Genomic DNA, 25,793 nt, shown 5'->3' with positions numbered 1-25,793 from the left:
AACATGTTTTTATATTTGGCCTCTCAAAATTGAGGCAGCTGATTTTATTACAATAATTATTATTACATTCAGTTGTAATTAATGTTTATGTTAAATTAGGGTATTAGAGATTTGCACAAAATCATGGTGTGGTTTATCTAAAATTATAAGTTTAAAGCTATACTAGTCTCCTTAGTTTTCTTTCGGGGCTATGGTTTCAAGTGATTTTGAAGTAAAATATATGTAAAACTCATGTTTACATAAGTTTGAAAATATACTAAAGACTAAAACATGTAGGTCTAGTAGTTGTGGCGTGATTTTTTTTCAAACCTTTGAAGAATTCACTGTAAGCATACTTTAATTATTCAAGACCGTTTGCCAGGTATATTCTTTCTTGGGGATAAATTGTAGCTTTAATTTTGATTTATTTCTATAAAACTTTCCTTGAGAAAAGAACTGTTGATCTATATCCCGAACAATCATCAGTGCTGGATAGGTGACTTTTATTGTTTCATTGGTTTTGTTTTGTAAATGGTGGGAAGGGTAAGAAGGAAGAGATATGGTTACTGCGGCAGTTCATGTTTCTATTGTAATGAATGTTAAACACAGATCTAGTGCAGTTTATTTCACTGGTTGAAGTGTTAGAGTTGTAAAATACATCTAGAAATCCATTTAATCTAAAAGTTAAATTTTTTATTCCATATTTTTCTTGGTTTAGGAGTGCTGCTTGCCTGTGTTTGTATTGTGCTTTTGGCTTCTTTTTTATCTGTATCATATGGTGTTTTGTAGATTAAAAAAATATTAATGAATGTTAGCAGAGAAATGCCTCAGACTTGATCATTTCTCTCCTAGGTGACAGATTCCGCTCTATTATTGATGATGCTTGGTGGTTTGGAACAGTGTTAAGTCAAGAGCCATATCAACCACAGTATCCTGATAGTCATTTCCAGTGTTACGTTGTTAGGTTTGTATACAGATGAAAACTAATCATTTACAAGTAATTCAGTGTGGCAGGTTGCTGTATGAATAATACATTTCTGGTTTTTTAAAAAAACATGGTTTTTATCTGTCATTAAGTCATGTCAGGCTGACCCAAAATGTCTCTCAGACATGCACCTACTCTTTGTTTCCTATTCATTAGTACTCCCCTTGGTTCAGGTTCTGCTTGCTTTCCTGGAACTATTTCTGTAGCCACCTAATATTTCCTTTACCTCGTATTGTCAGTGTCCTAGTTCAGAAACAGATATTATATCATTAATCTTCTTCAAAGAAACTTTTGATGCCTTTTCATTGGCAATGGAATAAAAACCATTGACTGTGGCTGTGGTGGAATTCAAGGGCTTCATGCCTTGTCTTTGAGTTATTGTTCACTTTGGGTGCAGGCCACATAGGATTTCTGGTTTTGTTCTTAAACCTGTTATTTTAATAATATATCCTTCTTAAGAAAATTTACTGTTAATATTTAAAATTGTACTGCTGTAGTGAGGTTAATTTTCACATTTTGTATCTTTTGTTTATTTTTATAATGGATATCTATTATCCACATTTTGTTTTCATGAAAGGCTAACCAGAGATTTGTTGTTTTTTAACAGGTGGGATAATACTGAAATTGAAAAACTTAGCCCATGGGACATGGAACCAATTCCTGATAATGGTATATATATTTGTTAAATAATGAAAACATTTTATTTTTATAATATGTAACAGTGCACATGGAACAAACATTTGTATTCTATGATCAGTATATTCAAATTATTACAGTAACTGAACTTTACTGAAAGAAGACAACAGCATCGTGTTTATCTGTTTTGTTAATTCTTGACCTTAGATTCCAGCTTGATTTTGGCTGTACCTTAGTAGCTTGCTGTCATTTCTCATGTAACCCTGCATTAAACTTAACTCCTGGCTGGGCGCCATGGCTCACGCCTGTAATCTCAGCACTTTGGGAGGCCAAAGCAGATGGATCACCCGAGATCAGGAGTTCCAGACCAGCCTGGCCAACATGGTGAAACCGCGTGTCTACTAAAAATACAAAAAATTAGGTGGGCATGGTGGTGTGTGCCTGTAATCCCAGCTACTTGGGAGGCTGAGGCAGGAGAATCGCTTGAACCCAGAAGGCAGAGGTTTCAGTGAGCTGAGATTGCGGCTACTGCACTCCAGCCTAGGCGACAGCGAGACTCCATCTCAGAAAAACAAAACAAAAACAAAAAACTTACATGCTTCATGTAGCCTCTACTTTTCCTACCTCAATCTTTTACCCTTGGTCTTCCTTCAAGGAAAAGATGGAACTTGACTTCCATTTGTCTTCTGCTTTACCTCAAGTTGTCTTATTATGGATTTTCTATTGAAATAGACAACTATTTAAAGCCAGCCCGTCCTCCAGTGCTACCATCCCACTGCTGTTGCCTTCCAAGGGCCTGGTACCTACACTTAGCTCATCCCCTCCAACAATTTTAATTTCTTCCTACCTTTCTCCAGTCAGGTTTGAATATGTCTCTTAGACCTTACATTTGACTTCATGAAGCATTTTTGTTACTGAGTTATTTCCCTTTTGCTAAACTTTTTGAAAGGGTACTCTGTATCTCTTGCTTCCATTTTTTTTCACCACCAAGCTTTCTTTATGTGTTTTTACTGATTTGTAACATCCTTTGATGTTTTTCTCTTAAAAAAATTTTCAAGAAAATCTCTGAATATCTGCATTTTGATATTTTTCTTCAATATGTGCTCTCCATTTTTTATAGCACTTTAAAAAACTTCATTTTGAGATAATTTCAGACTTAAAAAAAGTTACAAAAATAGTACAAGGATTTTCTGAATACCTAGATTTCCCTTCTTACACAGCTAGCACATTGCAGTGATCAAAATCAGGAAATTATTATTAATACGATACTATTGTCTATAGACTTTATTCAGATTTTGTCTGTTTCACTAATATCCTTTCACATTTTGGATTTGTCATGTCGTCTTAGTCTTTAATCCAGGATCCCTCCATTTTTAACTGTCTTTCATGACTTTAAGGCTTTTGAAGATTACTGGGCAGTTGTTTTATAGAATTTCCATTAGTTTGGGTTTGATGTTTTTTCTCGATTAAATTTAGGTTTTGCATTTTTGGCAAAAATGTCAGAAAAGTAATGTGTCTTTCTCAGTGCAATTATTTTAGGATTTTAATAATTTTAATAATTTGATTTAGGGGGTATGTGTCAGGTTTCTCCAGTGTAAAGTAAATACTTCTTCCATTATAATTAGTGTCCCATGGGGATATATTTATGTGCTGCAAATAATCTTGTTTCTTATCCTGCTTCCACTCACTAATTGTAGCATCCGTTGGTAATTCTTGCCTCAAATAATGATTTTTTGTTTTCATTGTCTTACATGTATTAGTTGGAATTGTACTATAAGATACGTCTTCTCCTTTCCCATTTATTTATATTAGTATATACTCAGATTTTTGTAAAATAAAATCAGTGTTCAATTGTTATCATTATTTTGTTGCTACCTTATTGCAGATTTGGCCACTGGGAACCCCTTCACGTTGGCTCCTATGTCCATTTGACATTTTCTTTTGAATCGCCTTTGAGTGTTTTCATAGCTTCTGGCAATATGCAGTGTTCAAGGCTCACCTTGTATTTTCCCTACCTCAGCTGTGGAATCAGGCAGTTTTTCAGGGCCCATGGCCTGTTTGATTGGAGAATGGCATTTAGAAACCAAGATATTTCTTGTTATTGATGAATAATATTCCATTGTATGGATATAGCACATTTTTATCCATTCATCAGTTGATGGGCATTTGGATTGCTTCCATTATTTGGCTGTGAATAGTGCTCCTGTGAATATCATGTGCAAGTTTTTTTTTCTTTTGGGTACATATGTAGGAGTGGCATTGCTGGGTTACATGGTAACTCTGTTTAACCTTTTGAGGGCTGACAAATGGTTTTTTGGAGCAGGTATACCATTTTACATTTCCAGCAACAGTGTATGTGGGTTCCAATTTTTTCACATCCTGGACACTTTTGTTTTAACTTATAGGAAGTATTATTGTGGTTTCGATTTGCCTTTCTCTGATGCCTAATGATACTGAGCATTTTTTCCTTTGCTTATTGGTCATTTTTATATCTTTGTAGAAATGTTCAATTTCTTTTTTTTTTTTCTTTTTTCTTTCTTTTTTTTTTTTTTTTTTTTTTTTTTTTGAGACAGTCTCCCTCTTTGCCCAGGTTGAAGTGCAGTGGTGCAATCGCGACTCACTGCAACCTCCACCTGCCAGGCTCAAGTGGTTCTCGTGCCTCAGCCTGCTGAGTAGCTGGAACTATAGGCATGTGCCACCCAGCTATTTTGCCATGTTGGCCATACTAGACTTGAACTTCTGGCCTCAAGTGATCTGCCTGCGTTGGCCTCCCAAAGTGGTGGGATTACAGGCGTGAGCCACCGAGCCTGGCTGAGAAACATTGAGGTTCTTTCCTCATTTTAAACTGTTATCCATTAGTTCTGGATATCATAATTTCTTCTGTTCCCTTAAATGGTCTCCGCATTTTGGGGCTTTTCTGGATTTTTTTTTTTTTTTTTTTTTTTTTTTGCTTTATTTTCTTTTACTGTTGCATTAGGATAATTTTTATTGCTGTGTCTTCAGTTTTTATTGCTGTGTCTACACTATGTTAGTGTAAAATTTGTTACATATGCATCTTTTTAGTTTTATGTTTGGAAAATGTTAGTTATTATTGCTTTGTTTTATGAAATATTAGGTATGCTTATAGAGTAAATCATATCACTACATCACATATTTGTTTCATACACATTTCTTGAATGTCTACTGTTTGGGGGGCATCAAGTTAGGCGCTAAGTAGACATTATGAGAAAAGATTTAGTTTTTTCCTCTCAATGATGATATACATTCAGAAATGAATAACACATACTGTGCTCTTTTGAATTTTTTTTTTTTTTAACGATGTAGTTTTGCTTTGTTGCCCAGTCTGGAGTGCAGTGGCGCAATCTCCACTCATTGCAACCTCCACCTCCCAGGTTCAAGCGATTCTCCTGCCTCAGCCTGTTTAGTAGCTGGGACTACAGGTGTGTGCCACCATGCCTGGCTAGTTTTTGTATTTTTAGTAGAGATGGGCTTTTGCCATGTTGGCCAGGCTGGTCTTGAATTCCTGACCTTAAGTGATCCCCCTGCCTTGGCCTCCCAAAGTGCTGGGATTACAGGCATGAGCCACCATGCCTGGCGTTGAGTCTTTTTATATTTTTGTCTTATATATTTATATTTTCTTTTGGAATATCTTATTTATCACCAGCCAGTGTATTATAGTATTCACCTTACTGCTTGTTGTTTTCATCTCTAAAAGTTGGATTTGGGTGTGTGTTTCATGTCTTCCATTTATATATGTTTTTAATGAACATGCGTAATATAACTGCATTCATGTCTTTGCTAATTCTAACATGTGCCAATTCTGGTTGGTTGATTAATAAATCTCTTCATTATGGGTATTTCCTAATGTATTACCTGCGTTATCATTTTAAATTTTATGTCAGACATTGTGAATTTTACCTTGTTGGGTGCTGTATATTTTTGTATTCCTGTAAGTGTTACACTTTGTTCTGTCACACAATTAAGCTAGTCGGAAACAATTTTATCTTTTTAAGATATGGTAGATGGGTTTGGAGCAGTGCTCAGCCTAGAATGATTTACTTTCGACTTCTGAGGCAAGACCCTTTTATGCAATCTATCCATTGCTCTATGTATCATGCAGCTTTTCAGTCTGGCTGGGGGGGGAACAGGCACAGGTGCTGGCCCTTTTGTGCATCAGGCCTTTGTTATCACAGATCTTTCATTTGGTTCTTTTCCTGGCGTCCTGTCGTTTCTTCACACGTGTGGGTTGATCAGTATTCACCAGAATACTTGAGGAGACCAGCCCAGGCAACATAGTGAGAACCCCTTTCTCCCCATTAAAACAGACACACGCACACAGCCACCCACCCACACCCCTTGTCCAAAGTCATAGTTTTTAGGTGGTATAGATGTGATTTGAACTCAGATCCCAGCTTTGATAAACCAGTGTTTTTTAAAGCACTTTATGTTGCCTGCCTATACAGCCTCTTTCCTCTTCTTTTTGATGAGATAAAATATTGAAAGCACAACTCTGAATTACAGTATAATTCAGTACAAAATACACATTTTGGCTTATTAGGGCAGTGGGATGTCTCTGCCCTGTTCCCCCACATTTCTTTTATGTTCATGCGGAAAATAGAATGGAAATCCTTTTTCTTTGCAAGAACATGAATTATAAGCTTATAGGAATCATTTATCATCCAGGTTTAAAAAATTCCCATCTCTCAGCTAAAAGACTACATCATATGACTTAATTCTAATAGGTCAACTCTATTGAAGTTAAGAGCATTCCCAAAGAATGCTGTATGTAAAACTTGTGTGTATGTTTGCAGGAATCTTAACGGATATGTTTCTAGAGGAAATGCTCCCATGAGCATTCTCTCCACCATTTAGCAGCTGTTAAAATGATGCTCTTCCCAATGCCCTTGTTCCTTAATTGTGAACGTGCTCTGAGTTAACCTGGTAGCCAGTACACAGTAAATGACATTTCTTATCTGTATGTTAGAACCAATATTCAATAAGCTAAAATATTTTGAGCTTCCTCAGATTTTCTCCTTTTTTTTTTTTTTTTTTTTTTTGAGACAGAGTCTAACCCTGTTGCCCAGGCTGGAGTGCAATGGCACAATCTCAGCTCACTGCAACCTCCACCTCCGGGTTCAAGCTATTCTCCTGTCTCAGTCTCCTTAGTAGCTGGGATTACAGGTGTGCCCCACCACAGCTGGCTAAGTTTTGTATTTTTAGTAGAGACGGGGTTTTGCCACGTTGGCCAGGCTGGTCTCGAACTCCTGACCCCAGGCGATCCACCCACCTCGGCCTTTCAAAGTGCTAGGATTACAGGCGTCAGCCACCCTGCCCGCTTCTGCTTATTTTTCAAGAAATACCAGTCTGTTTCATTTGAGCTCCCTAAAAATTTAAGAAAATTAGCCATTTGTCATGTGGGATTATTTTATCCATTTTGACTTGACTTTTTAAAAATTTTAATTTTAAAATTTTAACTGTATGTAAGCTTAAAATTTTGAATATTGTCAGGTTCAGTTTGTGTTTTCAGAGGCCTCAGGGTTAAGTTTGCTTCCTTGAAGAAACAGACTGAAAACTGCAATACTGGCACTCTTATTTTTAATTTTTAATTTGTTAGGGTAGGTAGATTGTGTGTTTACCTGAATTTAAGCAATTTGTTAATCTCAATGAGTAATTTTAAAAGAGTTGCACATTTGAACTCTATTTTTGACTGTGGAGATAACCTAGTTTTATAAGCTATGAAAATTGAATTTTAATACCATATATATTTATTTTTTGGTTTTTTTTCTTCCCCTCCTTGTTTTTTATGGTATTCATAGTTGATCCACCTGAAGAATTAGGAGCTAGTATTTCTGTCACATCAGATGAGCTAGAGAAATTGCTGTATAAACCACAAGCTGGTGAATGGGGTCAGAAATCAAGAGATGAAGAATGTGATAGAATTATCAGTGGTATAGATCAACTTTTGAATCTTGGTAAGTTTTTTTTTTTTTAGGATGAAAAGTTTTTTTTCAATTTTTTTCATAAAGGTATTTAAAAATAACTAGCATAATCGAGGTTTCTGTTCTTTTCTACACTTTGTATTGGTTATCTTTTAATTTAGCCTGTAATGTTAAATGTAGCCATATGTTATGAATGATTTCTAGAGAAGTACCACTTAGAGGCAATGGATTTATTGATTAAAAACTCTCCTGTCTTCCCTAACAGATATAGCAGCAGCTTTTGCAGGCCCTGTTGATCTGTGTACATACCCGAAGTACTGTACTGTAGTAGCTTATCCAACCGATCTTTACACAATTCGAATGAGACTTGTTAATCGATTTTACAGGTTAGTAGAGACCTGCTTTCAAAATGTTTAAAAAGCTATATTTGGCAATATTGACTAGGGTAAACAAAGAAAGAGTGGTAGAATTGGGGGCTGATTAGCATTTTCTGTTTCATTATTCTCTTTCATTGTCAGATGGTGTTAGATGCCTGTGGTTAGGTGTAGGGCCAGGCAGAAGATTGACTACCATATTTCACCCTTGTTTTTTTTTTCAGTGATTATTTCCATATCACTGAAATTTTACTTTTATTCCACTTATTTCAGTAAACTTTCACTGGTACTTTAGTAATGAGAATTTTTCTATCCTCATACATGATTGAAGACATAATTTGTTTTAAAATTAACAGCCACAGTTGAAACAGTTGTTTGTTTTTCTAATCAGATAACCAAGCTGCAGAATCTTAAGGCCTCAGTAAATGTTGTGTCTTATTATTTGAACAATAAGACCTTCTATTTTTATTATTCTTGGTAAATAGTGGTTTTGTTTCTCTAGTGGTTTTCATTTGCCAAACTCATGACAGATGGTTTAACAGGGTGGCTACTGCTCTCAGGGAATTCTGTCAGATGAATCCTCATTTCCAGTGCAGCAGCTGTTGGCAGTCTTTCATCAAAAGTCCGTCCATCAGTAGTTACCTATTGTGATTGGCCAAGTAGTTTTGCTTTGGCTACCAGGGCTTTGTTCTGTTGAATATGATATTCCTGAAATCTCTTGGATATTCTTTGTGTCATTTAAAAATAATTTTTGTAGGAGGCCAGGCGCATTGGCTTAGGCCTGTAATCCCAGCACTTCATGAGGCCCAGGCAGGTAGATCACCTGAGGTCAAGAGTTTGAGACCAGCCTGGCCAACATGGTGAAACCCCTTCTCTACTGAAAATACAAAAATTAGCCAGGCATGGTGGCATGTGCTTGTAATCTCAGGTACTTGGGAGGCTGAGGCAGGAGAATCGCTTGAACCCAGGAGGTGGAGGTTGCAGTGAGCTGAGATCACGCCACTGCACTCCAGCCTGGGTGGTGGAGTGAGACCCTGTCTAAGCAATAAAAAATAAATAAATAAATATTTTTGTGGGAGCTAAATGATAAGACCACATGGACACACAGAGGGGAACAACACACACTAGGGCCTTTTGGAGGGTGACAGGACAGAGAGAATCAAGAAAAACAACTAATGGGTACTAGGCTTAATACTTGAGTGATGAAATAATCTGTACAACCAATCCCTGTGACACAAGTTTCCCTGTGTAACAATCCTGTACTTGTACCCCTGAACTTAAAAGTTAAAAAAATATATTTCTGTAAGCAATGTTCTGAACAGGTGGTCTCTTCAGGCTTTACTTTTGTTGTGAAGTCTTTAATACAGTCCAAAAAGCAGGTTTCTCTTAAGTTTATTGTAGGTCCCAAGAAATTCCTTAAACTGTTCTGAGTAGATTCTGTTATTTATACAGTCATATAATTCCGGCCTTTCTGATGCATGAGTTTCCTTTCCGCTCTGGAAAAATAGTTGTTCAACCTATCCTTGAGTGTCTCCAGTAAGGCCTGATATCTTATTTAAGCACAGGCTCTCACAGCTGACATCAGTAGGAGGCTGAGAGTTGCGGGGCTGGTCAGGCCTGGCTGGAGAAGGGAGGGTCCGAGTCAGGGCCTCAACCTTCAATCTTTAGTAATCTGTTTTTCTTAGAAATTCTGTTAAGTTGTTAGATACTGTATTTTTTTTTCTTTGTATGTTTAAATTTCTATTTACCTACATTTAAAAATAATATTTATATAGTTAATACTTGGTCTTTTTGGCCTTTGGAAGATTAATTTCCCAGAGGCACTGACTTTTTATCTTTGGCTTCTAGAGCACTGGTAAGTATAAAATTTCCTATTCTTAATGATTTTTACACTAGTTGATTGTATTTTAACTTTTATAATTCAACTACTTTAAGAAATTATAAAAAGTCGTCTTGAGTCCACATTATCGATGTAATTATCTCTGTAATTTAACACTGGAATGCGCATTCCAGTCAGAAACCACTTGATTGTTTACAGTGAGACTGAAGCTCTTAGTTTTTGTTTGTTTGTTTTTGAGATAGAGTCTTGCTCTGTCACCCAGGCTGGAGTGCAGTGGCGTGATGATAGCTCACCGTAGCCTCAACCTGCCAGGCTCAGGCAATCCTCCCACCTCAGCCTCTTGAATAGGTGGGGCTACAGGTACGCACCAGTACGCCTGGCTAATTTTTTAATTTTTATTTTTGGTAAAGATGGGGTTTTGCCATGTTGTCCAGGCTGATCTTGAACCCCTGAGCTCATGCTGTCCTCCTGCCCTGGCCTCCCAAAGTGTTGGGATTACAGGTGTAATCCCAGCTTACTGGGCCAGCTTTTAGGGTTGATGATATTTAACATATTTTCTTTATTGAGATTCAGCAATTTTAAAAGGTACCTATATGCAATATGAAAAGGGAAGGTAGTTTTATTGGTTTTCTGTATGTGATTAAGTAATTTGTTAAGATTTTTGTCCTCTTCAGTTCAATATAATTGCTTTGGTGTCCAGTATATTGCCTATGACTGTGACCAGGTTGAGAGCATTAGAAGGTTATTCATTATAACTTTGCACTTATGGTTTAATTATTATTTCACAGTTGTTTAATTCACATGCTGCACTGTTTCACTTGGTTTCTATCTTCTCATTTTCTAAGCCCTAAATTGTCTACTTTATTTTGAAGGAGGCTGTCTGCGTTAGTTTGGGAGGTCAGATATATAGAACATAATGCCAGAACATTTAACGAACCTGAGAGTGTAATTGCAAGATCAGCTAAAAAGATAACTGACCAACTTTTAAAATTTATCAAGTAAGTAATTGCATAGATGTTGTGTAAAAGTGACTGCATATTGTGCTATTAACAATCATCTAGTTTTGCCGGGCGTCATGGCTCATGCCTGTTAATCCCAGCACTTTGGGAGGCTAAGGCCGTCAGATCACTTGCGGTCAGGCATTTGAGACCAGTCTAGCCAACATGGTGAAACCCCGTCTCTACTAAAAAAATACAAAAATTAGGCTGGCGTGGTGGTGGGTGTCTGAGGCGGGAGAATTGCTTGAACCCAGGAGGTGGTGGTTACAGTGAGCCCAGATCATGCCATTGCACTCCAGCCTGAGTGACAAGAGCGAAACTCTGTCTCCAGAAAAAAAAAATAGGAACAAAAAATCATCTAGTTTTATTTTTTACTCAGAACTATACTCTTTTAATGCTTTACTTTAGATGACATTTCTTTACATACATAATTTCAGTAAAAGTCTGAGAAACTGAATAATGCAGTTTTTCAGCTTTTTAAAATTTTGAAATAATTTTATACTCCAGAAAGTTGCCATTTGCCTTTCATCTAGTCTCCCCTTAGGTTAACATTTTACATAACTACGGTATACTTATGAAATGTTAAAAAAAATCTTGGTACCATGCTACTGACAGAAAGTGTAGAATTTATTTGGATCTCACTAGTTTTTATACCCTTTTGTGTTTCAGAATCTAATCCAGAATCCCCATCAAATTTAGCGTTTTGTTTTCTTAGTCTCCTTCAATTTTTTCTTGTCTTTATCACCTCATCATTTTTATGAATGTTACTTATTTTATAGAGTATAGTTATGTTACTTATTTTATAGACTATACTTAATTGGAGTTTGTTTGGTATTTTCTCATGATTATGTTGAGTTTTAATCTGTTTCAGATTATGTCCTGTGAAAATGTTTGTATAGGTGTGAATATTCTATAGATTTTCTTAAATTCAGAAGTCAATTCGGAATCAAAGAATGTAAACTGACTTGGAAATTCAGACCCAGGTTCTAGTCTGCTCTACTCTAGTGAGCATTCTTAATTTAGAAACAGTGCCATCGTTTTCAGCATCTAGCTGAAAACTGGGGAGTAACTGCTTCTTGTCAGCTTTCTTGGGTTGATTCTGTCCTAAGTTTTGGGGACTCATACTTAAAGTTACCTCCTCCCCAGAATCACCTTCTTGTTCTTACTTCAGGAAAATTATATACCCATTTTTGTCTCTTTTATGCTTAGATATCCGTATTTTAGCATTCTTTTTTTCTCGTGTGTGTACAGTAAGATACTATTTGCTTTAATTTCAATTCCTTTTTCCCTTACATATATATATATATATATTTTTTTAATACCTTAAATCAACTGTTTTCCTGGTACTTACTGTGTGAATACTGCTATTGATGATACTTAGAAAAACTCATCCATGTATTCATCCAATCGAGGCCATACATATATTATTTCTGGATTACTTGCTTAATTTGGATACATACTTAACGGAAAACAAGAAAAACCTTCAAGATTCTAAATTAGGATTTAAGATGGCTAGTTATGTTCCCAAAGGGTTGGGGGAAAACCTGATAGTCCTCTGTTTGAAATTAGGCACATATAGGTTGGTGAACTGTTTATATTTTAATGTATAGTTTGAATCCTTGCCAACAAGTCCTACATCTGCATACTATTAAAGTGAAAATTTGTTTTTTAGGAATCAACACTGTACAAATATCTCAGAACTTTCTAACACATCTGAAAATGATGAGCAAAATGCTGAGGATTTGGTATGAAGTTTGTTGATTTTATAATGGTTTTTGTTTATTTCAAATGGTATTTTTAAAAAGTGAAGAAGAAAATGTTGGCTTTCTAGTACCAACTCTTGCAGTAGTCCAATGAACAAATAGGGCATTTGATAAAAATATATTTTTGAATTTTCTAGATGATTTATGAGGTAATTTGTTTTAGCTAATATCAAAATATATCTAAGTGAATCATTTTAGGTGTGGAATATACTCTCTTTCTATATTTTAGCTAGTGAAAGGTGTATTATATAAAGTACCTTGGAGGCTGGGCACAGTGGCTCACACCTATAATCCCAGTGCTTTAGCAGGCTGAGATGGGAAGATCGCTTGAGCCAGGAGTTTGAGACCCTGTCTCTACAATCAATAAAAAAGTTAGATGGGGGTGGTAATGCATGCCTGTACTATAGAACACAAAATCCAGAAACTATAGGAATCTGTATGTTTCTGGGGATTTGTGGATAGAGGTAAAACACAAGTTTTCTATTTAGGAAATGCATGAAGCGTCTTTTTATAGCTGTAATTTCAAATTTTAGAATTAGTTCATGTTCTTAGGGAATGAAAAAGGATTATTAAGAATGATTTTTTTTTTTTCAAGCCTGGGTGCCACAAAGATCATCTGGTAGTCTTTCTTTGGGGATTTTGTTAGTAACATGTTATAATTCTGGTAATACCAAATGTCTTTGATATGTTATTTATTAAGATTATGTTATTATTTTCTAATGAGACTCTAAATACTTAAGGTGCTCTGATTTTATTCCTAGGATGATAGTGATCTTCCTAAAACATCTTCTGGAAGAAGGAGAGTAAGTTACTCTGCACGGTTGACTTTTGTAGTTTCTTTTTCTTTGTTTTAAAATCAATCCAGGATTTTAGTTTTTGTCTTTGAAAAGTTATATCAATGTAGATACTGAATATTTTGGAGAGTAAGTTACTCTGCACGGTTGACTTTTGTAGTTTCTTTTTCTTTGTTTTAAAATCAATTCAGGATTTTAGTTTTTGTCTTTGAAAAGTTATATCAATGTAGATACTGAATATTTTATTAACAAAATGGGAGAAATTACTGGAAAGGTTTAGTGGGAGAGTTGGAATTTGTACTGTATTATCAGAGTGAGATAGAGTAAGAAGAGGCCATTCAAAAAATAGAGGCTACCACAGGAAAGACAAAAAGAGTAGAGAAGTATGGCATGGCATGTCCATAGACTGTTAAGGGCACCACACCTGACTGGTGTAGAGGTTGGATGTTGAAGTGACCAAAGTGGCTGTGTCTGGCTGTTATGATTGGGGTAGATTACGGTGATAATGAAATCCAAGGATTTCATTTAAAGTAGAGAATCAATTGAACAGCCAAAATAGATAATACAATTTGAAGGATAAGAAGATGTGTATTAAAGGAGATGAATTAGGAGTTTATTCCAAGAATACAGGGTGAAGGATGGGTACCTAGTCAAGGATATTTGCTTGGAATGGAGAGGAAAGGAAAATTATGAGACCTTTTTAGGGAAAACTAACCAGGATTTGGTGACTGAACTTTTTTTTAAAAATGGAGATATGTTGGGATGATGAGGTTGGAGGGGTAAGGAGAAGGGTCTATGGAACTAAGTTTATGAAAGTGGGTAATCATAATGGGGTATCATCAGCAGGCATTGAAGTTCAAATATAGAGTAATTAAAATTAAAGGTTATTAATATGAACATGCTTAAGACATTTTAGCCCAGATAATTTTATTTTATTTTATTTATTTATTTTTTGAGACGGAGTCTCATTCTGTTGCCCAGGCTGGAGTGCAGTGGCGCAATCTCGGCTCACTGCAAGCTCCGCCTCCCGGGTTCACGCCATTCTCCTGCCTCAGCCTCTCCGAGTAGCTGGGACTACAGGCGCCCGCCACCACGCCTGGCTAATTTTTTGTATTTTTAGTAGAAACGGGGTTTCATCGTGGTCTCGATCTCCTGACCTCGTGATCCGCCCACCTTGGCCTCCCAAAGTGCTGGGATTACAAGTGTGAGCCACTGTGCCCGGCCAGCCCAGATCATTTTAAATTTCCTCCAAATGCTCCTTAAATTTAAGCTTTTTATGAAATATTAATTTATACCATGTGCTTGCCTTCCAGAACACTGAAAAGTTAGACCTAAAATACTCTCTAATTTGATTAGTCATTTTCATTTAATTTTATTTTTAGACTCCCAAGTGTTTAGTATTTGTATTTATTTGTTGTCTGCTGCAGCAAATCACAAATTTAGTTGCTTAAATAATAAAAATGTATTACCTGATAGTTCTGTAGATTAGAAGTTTTCATGGGTCTCTAGGTCAGAATCATGGTCTTAGTGTGGCTAGAAGCTCCAGGGAGAGTTATTTGCATTTTCCAGCTTCTAGTGGGTGTCCTCACCTTGGCTCCAGGTCCCCTTGTTCCATCTTTCAAGCCAACAATGTAGGATTTTTCAGTCTCTCTCTAACTCTGTCCTTTCTGCCTCCCTCTTATAAAAACTTTTGTGGCTATACTGGGTCCAAGCAATCAATTCAAGATAATCTTTCATCTCAAGGTCTATACCCTTAATGCAAAATACCTTTTCTCATGTAAGGTAACATAGTCACAGGTTATGAGGATTATGATGTGGACATCTTTGGTGGGGCCATTATTCTGCCTATCATATTATCACATATGCTTCATATTCTGCAAAAACAAATATTATAAACCTGGGAGGTAAGAGGTCATGGAATAGCCTTTCACTAGATAATGTGCTCTCGTTAGAGTATGCTTTTCATAGCTAACTTTGTAATATTTCTGAAATTGGTTAAGTTACATCAAAATGTGTTACATGCATAGTTTAAAAATTTCATTTCCGGAAAAATGTGTTGAGAGCAACATATATGACATTATTGTGTTTTTATAGAAGACAGTAGATCAGTTACATTTTTACCACAGTCTTACACCAATAGTGTGATTTTTCTTAAGACTGTGAATGTATTTTTAGGTCCATGATGGGAAAAAAAGCATCAGAGCTACGAACTACGTTGAAAGCAACTGGAAGAAACAGTGTAAGGAACTAGTGAACTTAATTTTTCAGTGTGAAGATTCTGAACCATTTAGACAACCTGTTGATTTGGTTGAATATCCAGTAAGTTTCCATTGTTTAAATGTTTGGGGCTTTTCTTGTTTTGCAGTGAGGAAATTGGGGTAGAGTTATTAAACTTTAAAGAGAAAGATACCTAGGCTTTATGTTAACTTTTTTGCTCCTATCACTAAGTTAGTGGTAGAAATACTGTTTTTACATAGTTTTCTTCAATTTATAGACACCCTCGTAAACTCATTTAAGAATTTAGACTTAGATAACCAGTATTACATAACAATGGGATGGATCTAGTTAGATTTCTATCTAAGTGGGCCCAGCACTAGGAGAACTATGAATTGGATAAACGTGTCTGTTTGCATGCTTTAAAAAGGGAAATTGAAAGATGACTTTATAAAAAAAGTTGGATTATAACAGCACAGAGTGACTGCAGGATGCTTGGAGTATATACAGCAGGAAATGAAACCATCCCATGTGTCACTAACAATAAATAGACATTAACATTTTGGTATATTTCTATCTTGTCTTTGTTTTTTATACCTCTTTTTAAACATTAGTAATGAATTTTAAGAGTCCTGCAATCTTTTCCTCTCTTCCATCATTTCAAATTTTTTAGAGATCTGATGCATTTACATTTCTAAAAGCCAGAAATGAATCTATGAATTAAATATTGTTTTTAAAACCTAGGATTACAGAGATATTATAGATACCCCAATGGATTTTGGAACAGTAAGGGAAACTCTAGATGCGGGAAATTATGACAGCCCTTTGGAGTTTTGCAAAGACATCCGGTTGATATTTAGCAATGCAAAAGCATATACACCAAACAAAAGATCAAAGGTAAATTTTTATGTGGTTCATTGAAAAAAACTGCCTGATCTGTGTAGATAATTTTCCAATGTAATAGTAATTTTTTCCACTGTAATTTTCCACTGTGTAGTAGAGGTTAGAACATTAAAGATACGTGAATAAATTAAGACTATTATAAAGAAAAGAGCTTCTGCTACTGCTCAAGTATCTTCAGTTTTTGCCTTTCATCAGTTGAGTTTATCATAATCTCCTTCAGTTTTATAAGCAAGTGGGGATTAATGGGAGTAGGCATCAATAGAAAGTGAACAAATTTGATACACAGAGTAAGAGCCTCTGTGTTTTGATGTGTAAGCATCTTAAGTGGATTGGAAACATAGATCGAGACTAAGAATATTAAAAGTAAAAAGGAAAATCTGATCATGAGACTGCTGACAGCATAAGAACATTTGCATTTGAAGAAGCAACACATGAGCTATCTGATTAAGACCACAAATGTTACAGAGCCAATGGAGACTCTTTGCTTGATGTGTTAGAAGCTAATATTATGACACAGTATTTTTCTTTTTCCTTTTTTTTTTCTTCTAGTCTACTCAAGTGAAGTGGTGACACTGGGTTTTTGAGAATAAGCTTTATATTGAAAGTTGACTCCTAAGGAGACAGGAGTGAATTTCAAATCTGACTTCTGTGCTGGCATTAAAGAGTATTTTTATTTTTTCTTTCTTTTTAAAGAAAACGTTCAGGGTGTGGATTCTGAGATTAGTAGGTGATTAATGGAAGGAAAGGAGAGGTCTGGAAAGTCTTTGGGCATGTATAGTTACTTCTTTATGTTATCTGATGGGTTGCGTGTGCAAATTTGGGGGAAGTTAGTGTGACACATGCTGGAAATTCAGGCTCTGATGTCAGCAGACTCACTCTTTGCAGACTCTACTTGGCCATACTGGTTTTAACCAGTTTCAGTCAGTTCTTCTTATCTCATAAGCAGAGGGAGTTTCAGTGTTTTAGTAGGTTGGGTTTCCTTCTTTCTGTTTTTTTTTTGTCATTTTGTAAACTTAAGAATTTTTGTTAGTTAATTGATTTCTTTAAATCTTTGGGGCACACGGTTTCAGTAGAATTTTACTAAAGTTTTGTTAACATGTTATACATTGGGTAACTTTTCAAAACTTGATGAGGCCTGTAATCCCTGGAATTTGGGAGGCCAAGGTAGGCAGATCACTTGAGGTCAGGAGTTCGAGACCAGCCTGGTCAACATGGTGAGCCCCTTCTCTACTATAGATAAAAAAAATTAGTTGGGTGTGCTGGCGCTTGCCTGTAATCCCACCTACAGGCACGAGGCATGAGAACCGCTTGAACTGAGGCATGAGAGCCACTTGAACCTGGGAGGCAGAGGTTGTGGTGAGCCGAGATCATGCCACTGCACTCTAGCCTGGGCAACAGAGCAAGACTCCATGTAGCTCATGTATTGAATAATTGTAAAAAGTCATATTTAAAGTAAAACACTTGTTTGATCTTACAGCATTTTTTGGTGTCTACAATTAGTGACATTAACTGTTGTGCTTTAACTGTATTTCCCCGTCATTACTTAATACTAGACTCCTCCTGCATTACTGCCTCTAGTCTCAATTTGAGAACTCTTTGTTGGATTCAGGATCCACACTGCTTGCTGGATGAGTTTAACATTCAAGGCTAACGTTTTTCCAAGCTTGGGTTTTTGTCAAAGTCACCATTTGTAAGACTGTTTCTTTTCAGAGACAAAATAAATTTCATTCAAGTCTTCCCTGCGCCCCTCAAATATGTGTTTGAGGACACATACCATACAATTCACCATTGAAAGCTTATAGTTCAGTGGTTTTTGGTATAGTACATTGTCAATTGTTCAAAACTATGGTTAACTATATATAACACAACATTTGCCATTTTAGCCATTTTTATGAGTACTGAATCAGTGGCATTGTTTATATTTATAATCTTTCTAAAACTTTTTCATCATTCCAGACAGAAGCTCTGTAACCATCAAGCAGTAATTTCCCCTCACCCCCAGTCCTTGGAAACCTCTAACTTTCTGTGTCTGAATTTGCCTGACCTAGATAGTTTCATATAAAAATTGAGATCTTACCATATTTGTCCTTTTGTGTCCAGCTTATTTATTTCACTTAGTATAATGCCTTAAAGGCTTATGCATGTTGTAGCATGTATCAGAACTTTATTCCATTTTATGGCTGAATAGTATTAAAGTGTGTGGTTATACCATATCTTACTCATTCATCTATCGATGGCCAGCTGGGCTGTTTCTACTTCTTGACCATTATGAGTAATGCTGCAGCAAATTTTGGAATACACATAATCTCTCAGAAAAACCTTGCTCAATTCCCTTGGGTATAGACCTAAGAGTAGAATTGCTGGGTCATGGGATAATTCATGTTTACCTTTTCCAGGAACCACTACACTGTTTTCCATATTGGCTGCACCTTTTTACATTCACACTGGCAATGTATAAAGGCCACAGTTTGTTCACATCCTTGCCAACACTTGTTGTTTTTGGAGTTTTGTTTTTGTGTGTGTGTGTGTGGTTTTTTTTTTTTTTTTTTTTTGAGACTGTCTCAGTCTGTTGCCCAGGCTGGAGAGCAGTGGTGAGATCTTGGCTCACTGCAACCTCCACCTCCTGGCTTCAAGCAATTTGCCTGCTTCAGCCTCCCGGGTAGCTGGGACTACAGGCGTGCGCCACCATGCCTGGCTAATTATTGTATTTTTAGTAGAGCTGGGGTTTCACCATATTGGCCAAGCTAGTCTTGAACCCTTGACCTCAAGTGATCTGCCTGCCTCGGCCTCCCAAAGAACTGGGATTATAGGCGTGAGCCACTATGCCTGGCAGAATAAAATTTATATATATGAAATACTGAAAATAATGTCAAAGATTATTTCAGATTAAGTATAACAAATTTCACATTCATTTGTGAGCATATATATATGTATATGAGAAGCATGTAAGAAATTCGTATATCTCACATACTTTTTAGAAAAGTTTTCTGGTATTGGAGTGTCTTTGCCATCCACTGCCGTGCACAAGACTTATATTTAACTTTTGAGCATTAGACTTTTGCACTTATTTTCAGGAAAGTTGAGGAGGATAGAGTAGTTCTGTACATACTTGTTTGATCTTACAACATATTTTGGTGTCTGCAATCAGTGACATTAACTGTTTTGCTTTAACTGCATTTCCCCGTCATTACTTAATATTAGACTTAATATTGATGTTATTTAATTGTAAACATTGTTAAAACAAATCTTTCATATGCATTAACGTTCTAGGTTATACTTTCTACTACTGGATGCAAGGTATTTTTGTTTCATTTTTAGAGTTAAGTGGCATTGAAAACAGATTGCAGATAGAGACTGGTATATAAAAGTGCTTTTGTTCCCTCACCCCAAAGAGAGACAGCGCTTTTGTAGCCTAAATAGCAGCCTTAAAACCAATCAACTTCCCATCTAACTTTGGGAGAAGGGTGTATTTTGGGGTTTGTACATACAGATGTTAGAATAGGCAAAAACAGTTGAGATTCACTGACATATAGACACAAGTCCTGAATGTAGATGCTTGACTTCAGACTACTTTCTTATCATCTGAGAGGTATGTATTTGATACTTCTTACTTCCAGATGTCATTAAGGGATGGGGGTTGGAAACAGAAGAAACAGGTGACAGCCATTACCTATAAGCAGTGATATAATACACTGCAAGGGATCTCAATGATTACTATTATTTCTTAAGTACTTTTAAGGCTATTTTGTAATTCTACTTTGTTTTTATATCCTTGTAGATTTATAGTATGACCTTGAGATTATCTGCCTTATTTGAAGAAAAAATGAAGAAAATCTCTTCTGATTTTAAAATTGGTCAAAAATTCAATGAAAAACTTCGAAGAAGCCAGAGGTTCAAGCAACGGCAAAATTGTAAAGGTGACAGTCAGCCTAACAAAAGTATCAGGTAAATTGGTTATGGCAAGCTTGCTTTATTTATTTATTTAATTTTGGAGACAGAGTCTTACTCTGTTGCCCAGGCTGGAGTGCAGTGGCGTGATGTCTGTTTACCACAACCTCTGCCTCCTGGGTTCAAGTGATTTCCTGCCTCAGCCTCCCAAGTAGCTGGGACTACAGGCGCACACCACCACGTCTGGCTAATTTTTGTATGTTTAGAAGAGACAGGGTTTCACCATGTTGGCCAGGCTAGTCTCGAACTCGTGACCGCAGGTGATCCACCCACCTTGGCCTCCCAAAGTGTTGGGATTACAGGTGTGAGCCACCACACCTGGCCTATTTATTTATTTTTTATTTATTTTTGGAGACGGAGTCTCTGTTACCTAGGCTGGAGTGCAGTGGCGTGATCTTGGCTTACTGCAACCTCTGCCTCCCGGGCTCAAGCAGTTCTCCTGCCTCAGCCTCCTGAGTAGTTGAGACTACGGGTACACGCTGCCATGCCTGGCTAATTTTTTGTATTTTAGTAGAGACGGAGTTTCACCGTGTTGCCCAAGCTGGTCTTGAACTCCTGAGCTCAGGCAATCCGCCTGCCTCAGCCTCCTAAAGTGCTAGGATCGCAGGTGTGAGCCACCATGCTCGGCCCTATTTATTTTTTGAGACAGGGTTTCACTATGTTGCCCATGATCATGACCACTGCAGCTGCAACTTTCTGGTCTCAAGCAGTCCTTCTCACCTCAGCTTCCCAAGTAGTTGGGATAACAGGGGTGTGTCACCAAGCCTGGCTAATTTTTAAAATTATTTTTTGTATAGATGGGTTCTCGCTATGGTGCCCACGCTGGTCTTGAACTCCTGGGATCAAGATCCTCCCACCTTGGCCTCCCAATATGTTGGGATTACAGGCGTGAGCCACTGCACCCAGCCTGTATGCATTTTTTAAAAAATTTCAGACTGTGTTATTTAATCTTTAGAGTACTGTACATTCTGAAAAGACTAGTCATGGGTTTTATAGCTTGAAAGCATTTCTGTGAATATAGAGCTGTTGCATTGGTTTGTAATTCTCTAAATATGTAAAATTATAGATTTTTTTCAAATATTACTAAGGATTATTTAAAGTATCATTTGTAGTTTGCATAAGAATTGGCTTTTTAATGTAGAGCTGGAGTCCCCAACACCCGCTCCCTGTGTAGACTGGGCCACACAGTAGGATGTGATTGGCTGGCAGACAAGCATTACCACCTGAGTTCTGCCTGCTGTCAGATCCGTGAGGGCATTAGATTTTCATAGGAGCAGGAACCCTGTTGTAACTGTGCATGCAAGGGATCCAGGTTGTGTGCTCCTTAACGAGGATCTGATGATCTGAGGTGGAACAGTTTCATCTTGAACTCTGCCCACTCACTGGCCCCAGTCCCAGTCCGTGGAAAAACTGTCTTCCACAAAACCGGTCCCTGGTGCCAGAAAGATTGGGGACTATGCAGAGAATAATGTGATTTTTATGTATGGTCTTTTGAGCATTTGATTGTGTAAGGGAAAATGTACCCTTGATACAATGTACCTCAGTATTACTGAGGATTATTTGTAAAGAAATGTAAAATGAAGGATTTATTAACTTTCTCAGTAATTGTATATTAATTTACATTCTATATTCTTTGACTATGTAGTTTAGATTAATATCACATTTATAGGTACTTTATGTTGTTACAGTATAAAAATTGAGTTGTGCAATGTTTAGTTTGTTTCCATTTATATTTTCAACTGTGCAGTATATCCCTTGACGGGATTTCCTTGTGGTTGCTCTGGGGACTACCCTATGCATCTCAATCTATTGCAAACAATAGATTTTATATTAATACTATTTTTATTATAGTACATATGGGAACTTGGCTCTAGTATAGCTTCCTTCCATCCCCTTCGTAGGTGGTGGTGGTATCAGATCACTTTTTTTTTTTTTTGAGATGGAGTTTTGCTCTTGTTGCCCAGGCTGGAGTGTAGTGGCGCCATCTCGGTTCACTGCAACCTCCGCCTCCCAGGTTCAAGTGATTCTCCTGCCTCAGCCTCCTGAGTAGCTGGGATTACAGGCACCCACCACCACGCCCAGCTGATTTTTTGTATTTTTAGTAGAGATGGGGTTTCACCATGTTGGCCAGGCTTGTCTCAAACTCCTGACCTCAGATGACCCACCCGCCTCGGGCTTCCAAAGTGCTGGGATTACATGCGTAAGCCACTGTGCCCGGCCTTATATTTACTTTTGTTCTCTCCCTTGATTATTAATGGCATTTAAAATTTTTGATACTACAAGCTTGTGTTTTATTATATAGACAGTTATTGCTTTAAAGAATTGTGATTAACTTTAAGCTTCAATGTCTAGATACCACTTAAAAGGCTGTTTTGCTTTTAAGAAACAGGGTCGGCCGGGCGTGGTGGCTCACGCTTGTAATCCCAGCACTTTGGGAGGCCGAGGTGGGTGGATCACGAGGTCAGGAGATCGAGACCAACCTGGCTAACATGGTGAAACATTGTCTCTACTAAAAAATACAAAAAATTAGCCGGGTGTGATGGTGGGCGCCTGTAGTCCCAGCTACTCAGGAGGCTGAGGCAGGAGAACGGCGTGAACTCGGGAGGCGGAGCTTGCAGTGAGCAGAGACTCTGTCTCAAAAAAAAAAAAGAAAAAAAAGAAACGGTCTCGCTCTGTTGCTCAGGCTGGAGTGCATGGTGTGATCATAATGTCGTTGTAATGTCAAGCTCCTGGGCTAAAACAAGTCTCCTGAGTAGCTGCGATCATAGGTGTACACAACTACGCCCAGCTAATTTTTAAATTTTTTGTAGGCATGGGGTCATGCTATGTTGCCCAGGCTAGTGTTTGAACCCCTGGCTTCAATTTATCCACCTGCCTTGGCCTCCTAAAGTGCTGGGATTACAGGCACGTTCAGCCACTTCTTATTGTTTTAAAGGAAAATAGGATTATCTCAATATTCATTCACCCAGATTTCTCACATGCCTTAAACTTCCATTCTCCTTTCTCATAATTCCTGGTCTAGTGGCCAACCATGGTGAATGGGTGCAGTTAGATGTAAATAGTCTGGTCTTGGGACAAAAATCATTTTGTTCTGATGCCTTTTTTTAACTTTTCCTGTTGAGGTTTTGTTGATTTCTCCTCTTGAGCATATTCTGTCTTTAGGGACATAGAAATAAGAGAGGAGAAAGTTGGGTGCGTTGAGGCTTAATCTGTAGTATGAATGAACACCTGTATTACGTAATGTCAGTTCCTCTTAGCATTTAATCCAAAGAATGTAAGGTATTCAAATAATTTTCTGTAACTCTTACTTGGAACATTGGTTCATTACTCCAAATTTGAATAACAGTGTGTTAAATTTAGAGTTAGGAAATACTACTACTAATCAGTGCCAGAATAAAATGTTAATAGTGAATGTTTTAATGTTTTGATCATAAAATTACTCTCAGTTTAAGAAATATGATATACTTCTATTTAGTCATTCTCTGTGAACCAGTTATCTTTGTATTTTGTTAAATACTGTTTCCTTTGTTCATATGTTTGGCCAGAAACCTCAAGCAGAAGAGGTTAAAATCTCAGACAAAAATAATTCCTGAGTTGGTAGGTTCTCCTACCCAGTCTACCTCAAGTAGGACAGCTTATTTTGGAACCCACAAGACAAGTGCTGGTATCTCTTCAGGTGTTACTTCTGGTGACTCTTCAGATTCAGCAGAATCATCAGAAAGAAGGAGAAATAGACCTATAACAAATGGTTCTACATTATCTGGTGAGAAGTGAAATATTATGCTATTTTGTTGCTGAGAACCCAAGTGTGTAACACTGGCCGTTACTAGAGGTTTAGAGGAAAAGATAAAGATGTGGCCTTGACACTGAAAGAACTTACAGTTTAATGGAAGAGATAAACGTAATAAACATGGAACAATTCGGTTATGTTCCATAAGTGCCGTGCTTTGTGAATGGTACATTTATATTGAATTTTCAGTTACGTGATACATAGATTCTTCACACTTGGTGTGCAGCATTTGAAGTTTTTGTATCTTTTTAATTTAAAAATTAAGAAGTACTGATAATCTTGTAAGTTCAAAGCTGATGACCTAGTAAATTCTAAACTGTTCATGTTGTTGCCATCTGCTAGCATAACTAGCTGATGCTAACCCTTTGTTAACATTGTACAAATGAGGCTGTGTTGTGTATCTACTTCTGTATTGCTCTGAGTGATTTTGCCGAATTATGACAATAGCATACTATTTACTATTATAATTGAATCATTTATACACATCTTCTATTACCTAGTATTTCAATAAATAGTATTGACAGCATTGAAAAATACACATACAGATAAAAGTTTGGAATGGAAGTAGACTGTGATAAAATGTGGAGAAAGACAAGTTCACGTGTGTCACATTAGAACTGTACATTAAGGGTTACGTTCATAGCACAGAATGTCCAATGAGAGTATGCTGGAGTAATTGAAAATGGCACTAGGGATAAGCGGACACATTACAGCTTAGTAGCAACTATGAGAAAACGCACTGAAGGAAAGAAGAATGCATTTTGTGCATATGAAAAGACCGTTTTGGGGACTGTTACAAACAGTAGGATCAAACAGGTAGAGTACAGTCAAAGTTTAGCAACTTTCAAGCCTTGCAGAAGAATTTGGATTACTGAGTTGGGTTCCTTATTGAGTGATAGAGTCACATTATGTTTCAGGAAGATTAAGTTTGGCAGTGATGTGCAGAGGGAGGGGAAGAGCCTGGAAACAGGGAGTCAAGGTGATGGATGGTAGAGTTGACAGGAGTAGCTGAGGTGGGCAAACAGTAGAACAAGTTCAAAGGATGAACCACAATTTGGTGTCTAGTATTTTTGTATCACAGCCAGTTTTCTTTTCTTCCCTCTCACACTCTCTCTCTCGTGTAGCTTACAGAAATGACCTTACTGTGCTGTTAGGAAGGGGTAAAAGGATGGTGAGACATGCAAACTATGTCTTCTGAAATGCTGGAATTGAAATGCTCGTGTCTTTTTTATATGAAATACCTGTCTGATATCACAGAAGAAAGTAGATATGGAGCCAATTAATTTAATTAATTTATTTTTGAGACAGTGTCTCTTTCTGTCGCCCAGGCTGGAGTGCAGTGGCACGATCTTGGCTCACTACTACCTTCGCCTCCTGGGTTCAAGTGATTCTTCTGCCTCAGCCTCCCCAGTAGCTGGGATTTCAGGCTCCTGCCACCACGCCTGGCTAATTTTGTATTTTCAGCAGAGATGGGGTTTCACTATTTGGCCAGGCTAGTTTTGAACTCCTGGCCTCAAGTGATCCACCCACCTCGGCCTCCCAAAATGCTAGGATTACTGGAGTGAGTCACCATGCCTGGCCTGTAGCTAATTAAATTTTTAATTGGAAGTCTGTTTATAAAATACATAAA

The 25,793-nt window shown here is 37.2% G+C and overlaps 1 protein-coding gene across 3 annotated transcripts in view; it reads left to right on the top strand.

Annotated features, from left to right (window-relative positions):
• BRWD1 (bromodomain and WD repeat domain containing 1) overlaps positions 1–25,793 on the top strand; it is a 129,550-nt gene that overhangs the window by 87,303 nt on the left and 16,454 nt on the right. For all 3 annotated transcript variants that reach the window (XM_030806374.1, XM_030806375.1, XM_030806377.1), the window contains 11 exons: positions 832–943; positions 1,572–1,633; positions 7,417–7,572; positions 7,805–7,925; positions 10,626–10,751; positions 12,424–12,496; positions 13,276–13,317; positions 15,484–15,627; positions 16,267–16,419; positions 20,204–20,370; positions 23,919–24,136. In XM_030806374.1, coding sequence (XP_030662234.1) covers positions 832–943; positions 1,572–1,633; positions 7,417–7,572; positions 7,805–7,925; positions 10,626–10,751; positions 12,424–12,496; positions 13,276–13,317; positions 15,484–15,627; positions 16,267–16,419; positions 20,204–20,370; positions 23,919–24,136 — 1,374 coding nt within the window. The remainder of the gene's footprint in view (positions 1–831; positions 944–1,571; positions 1,634–7,416; positions 7,573–7,804; positions 7,926–10,625; positions 10,752–12,423; positions 12,497–13,275; positions 13,318–15,483; positions 15,628–16,266; positions 16,420–20,203; positions 20,371–23,918; positions 24,137–25,793) is intronic.

The sequence above is a fragment of the Nomascus leucogenys genome, chromosome 25 (assembly GCF_006542625.1).
Source record: "Nomascus leucogenys isolate Asia chromosome 25, Asia_NLE_v1, whole genome shotgun sequence".
Taxonomy (NCBI): domain Eukaryota; kingdom Metazoa; phylum Chordata; class Mammalia; order Primates; family Hylobatidae; genus Nomascus; species Nomascus leucogenys.
This window is presented reverse-complemented; position numbering and strand designations above follow the sequence as displayed.